This window comes from Arachis duranensis, chromosome 9 (genome assembly GCF_000817695.3).
Source record: "Arachis duranensis cultivar V14167 chromosome 9, aradu.V14167.gnm2.J7QH, whole genome shotgun sequence".
NCBI classification, from domain to species: domain Eukaryota; kingdom Viridiplantae; phylum Streptophyta; class Magnoliopsida; order Fabales; family Fabaceae; genus Arachis; species Arachis duranensis.
Genome location: NC_029780.3, coordinates 15,975,871 through 15,990,117, shown reverse-complemented (window position 1 = coordinate 15,990,117; position 14,247 = coordinate 15,975,871). Strand labels below are relative to the sequence as shown.

The following is a 14,247-nucleotide window of genomic DNA, read 5'->3' as shown; positions in this document are numbered from 1 at the left end:
ATTAATATATTTGTGTATAAATATATATATAATTTAATTTATTTTTAATATATATTTATATTTTAATATATATTTTATACTAATAACTAATTTTAATAATTAATTTTAATGTATACATAATATAATATAATATAATATAGTCGTTTAAATATTCACTTTTATTGAGTAATGAGATAGATATATTAGACTTATACTTATTTATGTATAATAATTGGAAAAAAAAAACACGGTCAACTTTCCCTATATATTTCCTTCCCTCCATTCCATAACTGCTAAAAACCACCAAAGCCTATTACATTCTCACACATTATCATCCATTTTTTTCCCTCTCTTTATCTTCTCAAATGGCCTCCATTTTCTCACCCTCCACCGTCCCCGTCTTCTTTCTCCTCGTCCTCGTCCTATTGGGTCTTGGCGAAACGCGCGACCCGTTCGCCTGCGACCCAAAGGACAGGGCCACAAAAAACTTGCCATTTTGCAAAGTTTCCCTGCCAATAAGGGTGAGGGTGAAGGACCTAATCGGGAGGCTAACACTACAAGAGAAGGTGACTCTGTTAGTGAACAATGCTGCTGCAGTTCCAAGGCTGGGGATCAAAGGGTATGAGTGGTGGTCGGAGGCGCTTCACGGCGTCTCCAATGTGGGCCCCGGAACAAAGTTTGGTGGCCCATTCCCTGCTGCCACTAGCTTCCCTCAAGTCATTACCACTGCTGCATCTTTCAATGCATCATTATGGGAAGAAATTGGACGGGTGAGTTTACTTTCTTGCTTAACATTTAATTTAGAAAAAAAAAGAAATTATATTGAAGTCATTACAAGTTTATAAATATGAGACATTTTTTTACCTAAATAACTTTTGAAATTAAATTAGACTTGTTTGATCTTAATTCTAATGTATATAGAATTAAAATTTATCCGATTTAATATTATTACATCACCCACTTACAAATATTGAAACCATATTGACTTTGATTCATTCAATCAGAGTTCTAAAATAACTTAGAAATTACAAGTGATTATGTATTTAGTGAGATAACTTTGCCAATAATGAATTCACACAAATCATCATCTTGTCATTCTTCATTATCGTTATAAATTGCACTGTAACTTGGTCCTCTAAGTAAATAGAAAATTATAGAAGTTTGATTCAGAGTGTAAAGTAATTTTAAATGCTAAATTAGGGTGTAAATTTTTTAAAGATATGATATCAATGTTTAAGTTTAAACTTATAGACAATCATTTAAATTGCCTACTATCCTTTTATCACTAGATCAATCATAGCTATTCAATTATTATGCAATATAAAGTCACAATGTGAATAAAATTATGTTTAACATGTATAAAGGACCATGTGTTTGTTTATACTTTTAGGTTTGAAGAGTTAAGAAAACTTTTGAAAGTAACTTATGAAAATGCTTTTCAAAGTTAATTTGTTTTTTCAAAAATCTAATATAATTATAAATTAACAAATATCTATATTTATTCTTACTCTTATTTTTATGTATATTAAAGTCATGTTAAATGATAAAATATTAAAAGAAATTTTATCAAACATAATTTCAATAGCTTTTACTTATTAAAATTACTTTTATTTTGATTTACAAACAAAACTGTTATAATTTAAAATATATTTTTTTTAATAAGCTAAAGCTTTGTCAAACCGTCCTTAGTAAAACTTTATATATGGATGAATATCTACATTTATTCTTATATTTTATTACATTTATATCTATTAAAACAAGTTTAAATATTAAAACAAATTTTAACAATGTAATTTATTGTAACTTATACTTATTAAAAAATATTTTATTTTTGATTTACTAAATATAACTCTTACAACTCTTAAAAAGGTTTTATAATTGTGTCATTTGGTTTTAATAATTTGTTGTTATTTCCTTGACTTTTATGCTCAACAAGATTGTGGGGCAAATTAATGCTACTAAAATATAGAGTGCACGCATAACCCTATGGAAGAAATTAAAGCTTTTCAGAATATATAATCCAATGAAGTGGTACTCTCTTTCTTTATTTTAACTTTTAAGGCACTGCCTTTATAAGGGTGCTTCCTTACACTGTCCAGAAAATTAAATATTGTGTTTCAATAATACGATATTAAACAACTATACAGAATAATTATGAAAAAAAGTGTATATAATATTTATTATATCTCTTTTGTTTTTACGTAGTTGTCTTGTGTAATTATTTAAAAAGAAATAAAGTAAAAGTCGTTTACATAATTGTGTTTAGGTGAAATTTCAGAATTGGAAATGACTTACATTACTGTTAAAACAGAGAATCTTATAATTTTCAAATTGAAATTAGGGGTTTGGTAACATTGGCATTCGTTAAAATTACTAGAAGAAAAAAATTTTAAACTTCCAAATCTTTTAAAGCATTGAAATCTTTTTTTTTTTAACTTTTCTACATAAATTTTCGCCTTTAGTTCTTTCATGTGCACCTTTAGAATATTCATTGCCAAAATTCTTAAAATGAATGTACAAGATTTAAGAAAAGAAAATAATGACTAGTTTATAGGGCATGATTCTTGTAAGCTACGGTAGATTATTAATGCATTTCTATCAACAATTAATAGAATGGTATTTAATTTTTTTTTTCATTTTTTGGCTATATTTTAAAAGCCTCCCTGTGCGTGATTGGTTCACTTCTCAACTTGCATGCTATTGTCCCTGCCATGTTCCCTCGCGGGCTTTCATAATCAACCGCACATATCATGCATCAAGCCACTAACAATTTAATCAATTTTGAGAAATTTTATAATAATTAAGTAATGAGTACGATTTTGATGACAACTAAAAAATATTAGAAACTAACTTTTTTTCTAATCAATTAATATTTTTTTTTAAATATTTTCCTTTTTATCATAACAATTTTACATTCAATCTTGCAATGTTTTCTTAGTTTAGCTGGTTGTTGAATAAACAGAAAATATTGTCTTAATTCGTAATATTTTGGTCAAATTTTAATTTTTTTAATATTTAAAAGATTTTATTTTTAGTATATGCGTACTAACAATATTATTAATTAATGGATCTCTTCTATTAATATGTGATTATTTTAATGTTGTTATTTTATAGATAAGAAAAACTAATAATGTTTACATCAAATTAAAGGTATATATTAGAATTTACTTGTTGAATGAGTAAATTGAGAATTAGGCTAATATATATAGGCGGAATGACGATAAATATATTAGAATATTTGCTTAACTATATACTATTAAAGATGTCAACTATTTCACCCATATTTAATAATCGAATAATATTAAATTCATTTAAAATATTTTTATAATAAAAATAAGACATTTTAAAGTTAAAAAAGTCTAAGATTTAATCCAAAAATTAAAAGAGTATTTTATTCATTTTCGAAAACAGTCATATTAGATGCAGGGGTCGAGCTTTATTTCGACAATGAGAGCATGGCCCTCCGTATATTTTATAATACAATTAATAGTAGTGATGTTACATATGGTATTGTTTATCCAATTGATTAGTCATTTTTTTAATTCAACTACACACACGAGTATCTGAGTTCGAATAATCTTTGTTCTTTTCTCATTATATATACTTATATAGTAGGCGATTATGCATCTCTTCAAAGTTCAAAGTGCTTTCATTCTTTATCAAATGGAGGATTGAAGAGACTGATTTAAAATTATAGAGTTTAAGGATTTTTTTTTTTTTGTGACTAGAGTTTAAGGGTTTATCCACATCTTGCTACACTTTAATTTTAAAATAACACTCTTAAAACAATAAAATATTATTTAGACATTTACAAAATAGCTAATAATTCATATTTTTTATAAAATATGGTAATAATAAATTTAAATTTAATCAACTTAATAAATAAAAAATATTTTATTTTTTAAATTATACATAATAAAAGAATTTTAAAAAATAATTTAGATGTTAAAATACTCACATATTTCTGTTATATAATAGAAAATAGAATATATATATATACACACACAATAAAATACATTTAAAAAAAATAATTTTGACACCAAAAATTATTCTCAAATATGAACTAAATAAACAAAAACACAAAATTTTTCTTAAATTTTTTTGTCTGCTTTGCCAATGAATGAAATTAACCTCTTTTCTAATCTAGTGATTATTGTTTTGTGGAACCAGAACACTAAAACTTTAAAACTTGTTACTCGTGGTAATTTTTTTTCTTATATATTTAATTTAATATTATTTTATTCTTTATAAATATTTTTATTGAAATTCATTTTAGATAAAAATATTTAAACATTAATAATATTTATTATTCTAACAATAATTTTTTTAAATATTTTTCAGTTTATATATTTTAATTTTTTTATACCTGTAATAATGAAAAATAAAAAATGTCATTTTTAAGAAAAAAACTAATATTAACTTCAACAATAGTTATATTTATAATATTTTATCAGTAAAATTATTTATTTATTGCCATATTTGTTTCTTTTGGTAAAAGTTCAAATGCAGTTAATAATATTATATAAAATTAATAATAAAAAATTATTAAATAATTCAACAAATATGCTTAACTATTATCTTCACTCAACGCCACTTAAGTTTCTACACTTTGTTTCTTCTTTATATGGACACATCCGAATTTAGTTATAGTAACGTGTGGCAGTGGCAATGATGTGCACAGGTAGTCTCCGACGAAGCAAGAGCAATGTACAACGGGGGCATGGCGGGCCTCACATATTGGAGTCCAAACGTCAACATATTCAGGGACCCTAGGTGGGGCCGCGGACAGGAGACTCCCGGTGAGGACCCTATTCTAGCCGGTACATATGCCGTCAACTACATCCGGGGCCTACAGGGAACAAGCGGTAACCGGTTGAAGGTTGCTGCTTCTTGCAAACACTTCACGGCTTATGACTTGGATAATTGGAACGGCATTGATCGCTTTCACTTTAACGCACAGGTACATATCCTATCTTATTTAATGCTATAAGTGCAAATCATTATTGCCATTTAGGAATTTTCGGGATCTTCATATCATTCTTCCTTCTCGTCTGGACCACTGCCAAAATAAAATAATAAACTTTATATAAAATATATATTAAATACAAAATTTTTGTAGAGAATATGTGAAAGGAAATAACACACGTATATATTTACAAATATATGATGATTGCTTTGGAATTAATTTTTTGTATTTACTTAACATTTTTCATAATCATTAAACTAGCTATTCTCAATCTGCCATGCAAATTAAATAAAATGTTATTTATTATTTACAAACTACGCATACTTATAAAGAGTGTACAAAAACTAACCTAAAAGAACATATGTGTACGATATCAGGCTTAATATTTTAATTTTAGTAACATAAATGCACAATATTGAATCTGCAAAAAAAAGAATATTTTTACTTCATTAATATAACTTAAAACTTATTTTTAATCACTTTTCTTGTCATTAGAATATTTACAGCAATTTTCCATTTTTCCACCTTTTTTTCTCCTTTGTAGTTCTGCTTTACAGATAGGAAATGACTCAAATGATTGGACATCTAACAATATTGTCTCTTTTTTTTTTCCAGCTAACTTACGATCTAATCCTTTATTCATTATGAGTTTCATGATGATTACTTGGTAGGCAATTATGCGACGTAACGAAATCAGTTATTATTCAACTTGCCTTTGTGTCAAAATCAACTCTAGTCACATCAATTTGTGTAGTATGCTTGAATTGTCAGTATTTCGTTTTTTTTTTTTTTTACGAAAACCAGAAAATCATAATCGAATTAAAATATAATTTCAAAAAAAAAACGAAAATAAACGTTCATTGGTTATATGTTGTCAGAATTAAAATGTGGGTGATAATGCGCAGGTTAGCAAGCAGGATATAGAGGACACATTCGATGTGCCATTCAGGATGTGTGTGAAGGAAGGCAAAGTGGCAAGTGTTATGTGTTCATACAATCAGGTGAATGGTGTTCCTACTTGTGCTGATCCCAACCTCTTAAAAGGAAGAGTTCGTGGCCAATGGCGTCTAAATGGGTAAGCTAGCATCAAAATCAATGCTTAATTTAGGCTCTAATAGAGGTTAATTAACTGTGTTTTGCTTCGTTATGGTTAGGTACATTGTATCAGATTGTGACTCTGTCGGGGTGTTTTATACCAATCAGCATTATACGTCAACACCAGAAGAAGCTGCTGCAGATGCCATCAAGGCAGGTTAGTCAAATTCAATTCAATTTTCATGGATTAAACTCCTCAAAGTAAAAACTAACTATATATTTTACTTTTATTAAAACATCTTTATATAAATATATTTGGTTAAATAAAAGTGTCTCTATAAAAATAACATATTATTTGAAAAAAACATAAATAAGTTCTTAATTTTTTAATTAAAAAATATTTTGACTAATTAAAAATATAAAAACGTCTCTGATCTTTTAAAATATAAGATATTTAATTTTTTCGTCTAAAATATATAAAGACAAATCAGTTCTCTAAATAAATTTAAATGTCTCTTATTTTAGAAAATAATGGACGTTTTTATATTTTTAATTCATCCATAACTTATTTGTCTTCGAGATAAAAAAATCAAGGACGTATTTATCGCTTATTCTAAATTTTAACTAAACTATCTAATAATTCATAATATTATTTTCATACAAAATTATTTTCTCGGACAATAAGAAATGACTATAATACAACCAAAAAATGGCATGCATAGGTAAGTTAAGTAAATAGAAAAATCGTTGAGTGGCAGATTCAAGGCATTTCGTCGTTATCGTGTAACAAATAATAATGGATGCGTATACAAAAAGTGAGATAGATAATAGGGTTGTTTTGTTTTGATAATGTTACAGGGTTGGATCTAGATTGTGGGCCATTTCTAGCAGTACACACAAAGAACGCATTGGAAAAAGGGTTAGTAACGGAAGGTGACGTTAACGGCGCATTGGCGAACACAATAACAGTACAGATGAGGCTAGGAATGTTCGATGGGGAGGCATCAGCGCAGCCATATGGGAAGTTGGGTCCGAGAGATGTGTGCACAGCAGCTCACAAAGAGCTTGCAGTTGAAGCAGCGAGACAAGGGATTGTGCTACTCAAGAACCGTGGTCCCTCCTTGCCCCTCTCTCCAAGGCGTCATCAAACTGTTGCTGTCATTGGACCCAACTCTAATGTCACTGTTACCATGATTGGTAACTATGCTGGTAATCCCATCTCCTATTCCTTTAAGAAATGAAAACGTCTAACACAATTTGAGTATGGGTAGTGCTACGGTGCTGATAGTAATCTTTTTCAATATATGATGAAATGAAGTGGCAAGAAGGAACGGTGGACGTGTGGTTCACCTGTAGCTATAATTGGGGACAACAGCTGATACACAACAGATGGGTCACAATCATCCGTCAGTTGGAAAAAAATAGTTGGTGAGGTTTGCAGGATAAATTAATGCATCATTGAAAAATTAATTAATGGTTAAGAGAGATAATCTCTCGTGTCTTTTTTTGGGTATGGCCATACTAACTGGACCAACAAATACTCTTTTGAACATAACACTCAAATTGGGCTATGAATATAAAGTTCACAAGGAGAATAAGTAATGATAATAATAATAATAATGATAATAATAATAATAATAATAATCTTACATATATATATAAAAGACAACTACGAATTTATTTATAAACCCTAAATACAAATTTTATTTTAATAAATACATTAAAAATTAAAATACATTAAAAAATTTTAATATATGAATTAAAAGAAAAATTTAGTTATAACAAATTTTTTATTTTAATTTATATTAATTTATTATGTATGTATTCAATTTATTATATATATATTGTACATAATAAATCGAAATTCAATTTATATGTAAATACCTAAAAATTGAGTTTACCTGATTCGATTTATATAGATCTATTTAGGACATATATGAAACTAATTTCTATTTAAGACATTCGTATAGTTTTAGTCTCCAATCAATTTATTAACATAAATTATCGTTATTTTTAAATCCAATATATATATTTTAGTTTTATTTTCTCATAAATTTACTATTTTTTTAACTTTTAATGATTCATTAATTACTTTGTATTTACTGCGGTCTTCAAATTTTTTATAAAAAATAAAAAATCAAAATCATCAAATTACAAAATACTAACAATAATTATTTTTTCTTTTTAATTCTTGAACATAATTTTACTTTACTTAAGATAGTATATTTAATACAAAAAAATAAAGCATACCAAATAATAATGTTTTAATTCCTGAATATAAATTAATTCTTTATTAACATGAAAAATTAAAATCTAAAAATAAAAAATATCATTATTAGCATGGACAATAACAATGCAATATTCAAAATTAAAATATTATTATCTGATATGCTTTATTTTTTTTGTATTAAATATACTATCTTAAGTAAAATAAAATTATATTCAAGAATTAAAAAGGAAAAGTAATTATTGTTAGTATTTTGTAATTTGATGATTTTGATTTTTTATTTTTTATAAAAAATTTGAAGACCGCAGTAAATACAAAGTAATTAATGAATCATTAAAAGTTAAAAATGTTATAACTAAATTTTTTTTAATTCATATATTAAAATTTTTTAATGTATTTTAATTTTTAATGTATTTATTAAAATAAAATTTGTATTTAGGGTTTATAAATAAATTCGTAGTTGTCTTTTATATATATATGTAAGATTATTATTATTATTATTATTATCATTATTATTATATTTATCATTACTTATTCTCCTTGTGAACTTTATATTCATGGCCCAATTTGAGTGATATGTTTAAAAGAGCATTTCTTGGTTCAGTATGGCTATACCCAAAAAAGGACACAAGAGATTATCTCCTTTAACCATCAATTAATTTTTCAATGATGCATTAATTTATCCTGCAAACCTCACTAACTCTTTTTTTCCAACTGATGGATGATTGTGACCCATCTATTGTGCATCAGCTGTTGTCCCCAATTGTGGCTACAGGTGAACCACGCGTCCACCATTACTTCTTGCCACTTCATTTTATCATGTATTGAAAAAAATTACTATCAGCACCATAGCACCACCCTTTGAGTATATCCTCTTCTTTTCTTTGTTCATATTTCCAAGTAGTGAAAAAAGAACTTATAATATGGTGTATGTGAATGGCTGTGTGTATTATATATGACAAAAGAAAAGTCCATCCATCATTTGTTACCCTAAGATTAACTTTAGATAATATATAAAAGAATATAAAAGATAAAATAAGAACAAATGTTCTGAAAATTGGATTAGATCAATTAGGTCAACCGAATTAATTTGGAATTGATCACTGATTAGTTTTGTTCTAGTAAAAAAAATTGGTGTTAATGATGAACGATAAAAAATCAATAAACTAGTTGAATCAATATATTTTTCCTGTGAAAATATGTTAAAAAAAAATTAAAAAGAAAAACATTTCCCTAAAAAGCATATTTTATATATGAATATCAGTATAATTCCGATTAAATATCTAAATCTTTGAATATCTAGTTTCACATGTTCAATGACTAAACCAATTTTCATAATCTCAAAAGAAAAAAAAATACAAAATGTTGAAATTTCATGCGTATTAGAAAAAAAAAAATTGGTCCTGCTAGTATCTCTAAAACAAAACCAGTTTGTATGCCAGTTTCTATTTCTGCACACATATCGAAATGCAAACTAAACATACTCTCATTTTACCGGCAGATGATTTGTTTTAAAATATTGGGATGAGAATTGAGAGAATAAAATTTAATATTATGTTTACTGATTCAAGTATTAAAATTTTAATTTTTATCTTCAAAATTTCAGTTTAATACCTCTAAAGAGTGGAGACATAAAAATTGAAATTTTTAGAGATAAAAATTAAAAATAATATTTTATATTTAAAATACTTTAATTTTAATTAATTAATTTTAATTTTATTCTTTGTACAAATTAAATTAGAATTTTATTCTTATTTCAATTACTGTCTTTCATTTTACACCAAACACAATACTAAAACTTATTTCAATCTCTATCTTTCGATCTGTGTCTCTCCATCATAATCTCTTTAGTGTCTGTTTTTCTTCCAAATACTATTCAACCGTTTGCTTACCATGTTATTTATTTAGGTATTGGTTGTGAGTACACAAGTCCCTTGCAAGGAATAGGAAGATACGCCAAGACTATTCATGAGCCTGGTTGTACAAATGTTGCTTGTTCCAATGACAAGCAGTTTGGGTCAGCACTAAACGCTGCCCGTCAAGCAGATGCAACGGTTCTAGTAATGGGCCTTGACCAGTCTATTGAAGCTGAAACTGTTGACAGAGCTGACCTACTTCTTCCTGGGCATCAACAAGAGCTTGTCTCAAAGGTTGCAGCAGCTTCAAGAGGCCCAACAATTTTGGTCTTGATGTCTGGTGGGCCTGTTGATGTAACTTTTGCTAAGAATGATCCGAAAATTGCGGGTATATTGTGGGCTGGGTATCCGGGCCAAGCTGGTGGTGCAGCCATTGCAGATATCTTGTTTGGTGCTGCCAACCCAGGTATCTAAAAAACACCAAAAAGAAAATTAAAATTTCTTTTGTTTTCATTCCTTTATGCAATACTCTAATTGCCCATGGTTACTGAGTTTCTTATACTTATGTTGAAAATATGATGACATGATAATTCATGCTAAAGTCTCCCTATTACTTATGCAGAAAGAAGGTAACAATATAAAATACACGATATAAAATATATATTAAAAATAAATTAAATTATATTAGATACATAATAATTAACTTTTTATGTTCACACAGTATTTTTATTTATTTATTTATATGTGAACGGCTCATTGTTACATTATGTTCAACATTAATAAATATCTAAAATTATTAACAATCATAGCACGTATATATTAAAAATTAGTCACTAATATAAAATGAACATTAAAAATAAATTAAATAATATATGTATGTATATAGAGTTAAATAACATATGAGTGGTTGAATTTGTTCAGGAGGCAAGCTTCCAATGACATGGTATCCAGAAGAGTACCTTAAGAGCTTAGCAATGACAGATATGGCAATGCGTCCAAGACGAAGCAAAGGGTACCCTGGAAGAACCTATCGATTTTACAACGGTCCAGTTGTGTACCCTTTTGGTTACGGATTATCCTACTCTCACTTTCTTCACACTCTCGCTAGCGCGCCAAAGACGGTCTCAGTTCCCGTTCATGGCCACCGCCATGGAAATACCACAAACATCTCTAACAAAGCAATTAGAGTGACACATGCACGATGCGGAAAGCTCTCAGTTAGCCTCCACATTGATGTCAAGAATGTTGGCTCCAAAGATGGCTCTCACACGCTCTTAGTGTTCTCGGCGCCCCCAGCCGGTAACGGCCATTGGGCGCCGCACAAGCAGTTGGTGGCGTTTGAGAAGGTCCATGTTCCTGCTAAGTCGCAGCAGCGAGTCAAGATTAATATTCATGTTTGCAAGCTTTTGAGTGTGGTTGATAGGTCTGGGACAAGGAGAATTCCAATGGGGGTGCATAATCTTCACATTGGTGATGTTAAACATTCATTGTCCGTACAAGCACAAACACTTGGGATTATCAAGTCCTAAGAAACAAGAATTTTTTCCATAATCTTCATGTAAGTGTATTATAACCATCAATTTGCTCATATGTTATGGATAAGAAGAAGCTAGCTAAGGGATTGGAATTGGATACTACTTTAGATTGATTCATTAAGCATTGGGGAATAAAGTATTAGGGTTTATTGCAATTTTTGGAGAAGGGATCAAGCAAATGTATTGTTCTCTACTCCCAAATTTATTTGCCATATATGTTGACCACTTCATGTGGTCTGATTTGTGTTCTTATTAGTTGTACGCTGATTGTAATCACTTATAGTTTATTTCATCATTATTGCAAGATTGATAGTAAGAATTGGCTTTATATATCTATATATATCATGAAACAACCAATGACACCTTCAAAAATAAATAATATATATATAATCAACGAAAACTTACTAAATTCTAAAAATAAAAATATCTTTTTTTTTTAATTTTACTTGCAAAAAATTGTATAAAAATTTAATCTCTAAAATATTTTTAAAAAAATATATATTTATTGTTAGATATTTGTATCGCATTTTTAAATTATTTAAAAAAATTATTAATAAAAAATTTTAAATGTATTTTTATCAACGACAAAATTATTCGAATGCATTTTGTATAGTTTATCTATCCTAATAAATGAGTATTTTCCGTACTCGTCAATACATAAAAGTGCAATATATGCATATGTTACAAAAATTCTTCAATGATATGTTTAGCATTATAAAATTCTATAATGCCAAACAAAAAAAAAGAGAAAGAACAAAAATTCTTTTGCATTGTTACATATATGATTCATATCTCATTTTATCAATTTAAATTTTTAAAAATAATAATTTTATAACATGATATTATAATTTGTATAACTCACAAAAAATTTAGAATTTGATCATTATTAAACCTTAAAATAAAAAGAACTTTAGCATAAAATAAAAAAAATTATACAAAATGTTCAAGCAAAAAAAATTATACTTAAAAGAATATGTTGAAGATATAATTATTCATCTGCTTATTCTTATTAGTTTAAATTAAAAAAATGGTTTCATGATTAGACCTATATCATCTTTTAATTTTTTAAATAATTGATCGGAAGTATTTTTTTTCATCTAAACTAGTTCGTGACTAATTATCTAGTAACTTATTTCTGTAGCGATTTATGAATAGAAGTCAAATAGTAATATAATAATAGATTCCGTTAACTTGCTCATTTTTCATTAGTTGTTATCTTATTTTGCGTATAACTTAAGTATATCATGACTACTAAAAACGAGTAGATTACGTATGAATTTTGTTGCAAATTTTAGGTTATTTTAGTTTTAGACCTGTGACACATATAAAGTTTTTAATTTTTGGCTTACAAATCATACAAATTGGGTCAACATTATAAGAATTTGATAAATTAACGACGAATTTTTGCAAAAAATATTTTTTGTCACTAATTCGTCACTAAATTAGTAACGCACTAATGACAAAATTAATGAGCGGTCACAAAATACCCAAACTTGAGAAAAGCGACTGATTAGTGAGAGATTTACGAGTAAGTTTGTTTCTCGCAAATTGACTTTTGTAGCTAATAAAAGAGCGGGAAAATTTTTCTTGCTAATTTGTCACAAATTAATTAGCAAGTGACAATATTCTAGCAAATCAGTCATTTAGGAGTTCAATCGAATAAAAGTAAAATAGTGAGGATATTATTGTCATTATTCCGTCGCAAGTGTTTGATATACAATTAGCGAGAAACAGTTCACACATTAGTTCATTGCTAAATAAACTTTGTGCGAAAAGGCTAATCAGTGAGAAACAATATTACTAGCTATTCCGTCACAAAAACTTGAAATGCATGACAAATTATTAACTAATTTGTTACCAAAGTTTTTTTTAGCGAGCAACTAATTTCTCACTAATTTGTTGCATAATATTGTAAGAATTTAAAATTAGGGTAGCGATAGAAAACAGTCGTCGCTAACTTGTCGCAACAGATAAATCATTCAGCTAGGGAAGTGTTCCTTGCTAATTCGTTGCTAAAGTGGAAATACGGATATTGAGTGCCTAGGACCTAAATAGCGAGAAATTTGCTACCGTTTAACAACTGACACACTTCGTTAGTTGATTTCAAGTCACTGATTAGGGGGCGAAATATATTTGTCGCTAAGTTGTTACAAGTTTAATTTAGCGAGCGACTTGGCAACGGCAATATTGTCGTGAAAGCTATATCCTACTTATTTTGTAGCAAATTACTCGCTAGTCTCGTTAAAAATCCGTCGCAGAGTTATAACAAATCCAAAGCTAACTGAAAAAATGTTAGAAGTAACGGATCACAATTGAGTCACTAATCAAAAGCTTATTCAGTGAGGAATTAGTGACTGCTTAACAACTGATAGACTTTTTTCACTTATTTCATGTTGCTACTAATTTGTGAGGAAACCTCCTTATTCTGTCACTACTTTAACTAGCGGCTCACATACCTATTCAGCTGCTTTTTGTTGTGTTTAAGAAATTAATTTTATATTTATATTTTTATAATTATAAATTTTAATATTAATAATTAAAAATAAATTATAAAAAATAAAACACCTTTAGTTATTTAACATGTAAAATATATAAAATAAATAAATTTAAATTAAAAAAACAAAATTAAAAAATATTTTGTTATTATTA

General features: G+C 27.7%; 1 protein-coding gene across 2 annotated transcripts; it reads left to right on the top strand.

The window, feature by feature from the left end:
- The first annotated feature begins 288 nt into the window (after window positions 1-288).
- LOC107464911 (probable beta-D-xylosidase 2) lies at window positions 289-11,917 on the top strand. Of its 2 annotated transcripts, none has more exons than XM_016083878.3 (7): window positions 289-749; window positions 4,661-4,939; window positions 5,851-6,020; window positions 6,100-6,197; window positions 6,839-7,189; window positions 10,116-10,529; window positions 10,985-11,917. In XM_016083878.3, the coding sequence occupies exons 1-7, from the start codon at window positions 345-347 to the stop codon at window positions 11,590-11,592; spliced, it is 2,325 nt and encodes a 774-aa protein (XP_015939364.1). In that variant the 5' UTR covers window positions 289-344; the 3' UTR covers window positions 11,593-11,917. The 2 variants fall into 2 exon arrangements, with proteins under 2 accessions (XP_015939364.1, XP_052109532.1); XM_052253572.1 differs by having other exon boundaries at window positions 289-753; window positions 4,665-4,939.
- Window positions 11,918-14,247: the final 2,330 nt, after the last annotated feature.

What these genes read in the sequence shown, in the direction of transcription:
- LOC107464911 (XM_016083878.3), top strand. Translation starts at nt 345, where the DNA reads ATGGCCTCCATTTTCTCACCCTCCACCGTCCCCGTCTTCTTTCTCCTC. An exon ending in TATGGGAAGAAATTGGACGG is followed by an intron (nt 750 to 4,660) that starts GTGAGTTTACTT and finishes TGATGTGCACAG; the next exon opens with GTAGTCTCCGACGAAGCAAG. An exon ending in CATGATTGGTAACTATGCTG is followed by an intron (nt 7,190 to 10,115) that starts GTAATCCCATCT and finishes TTATTTATTTAG; the next exon opens with GTATTGGTTGTGAGTACACA.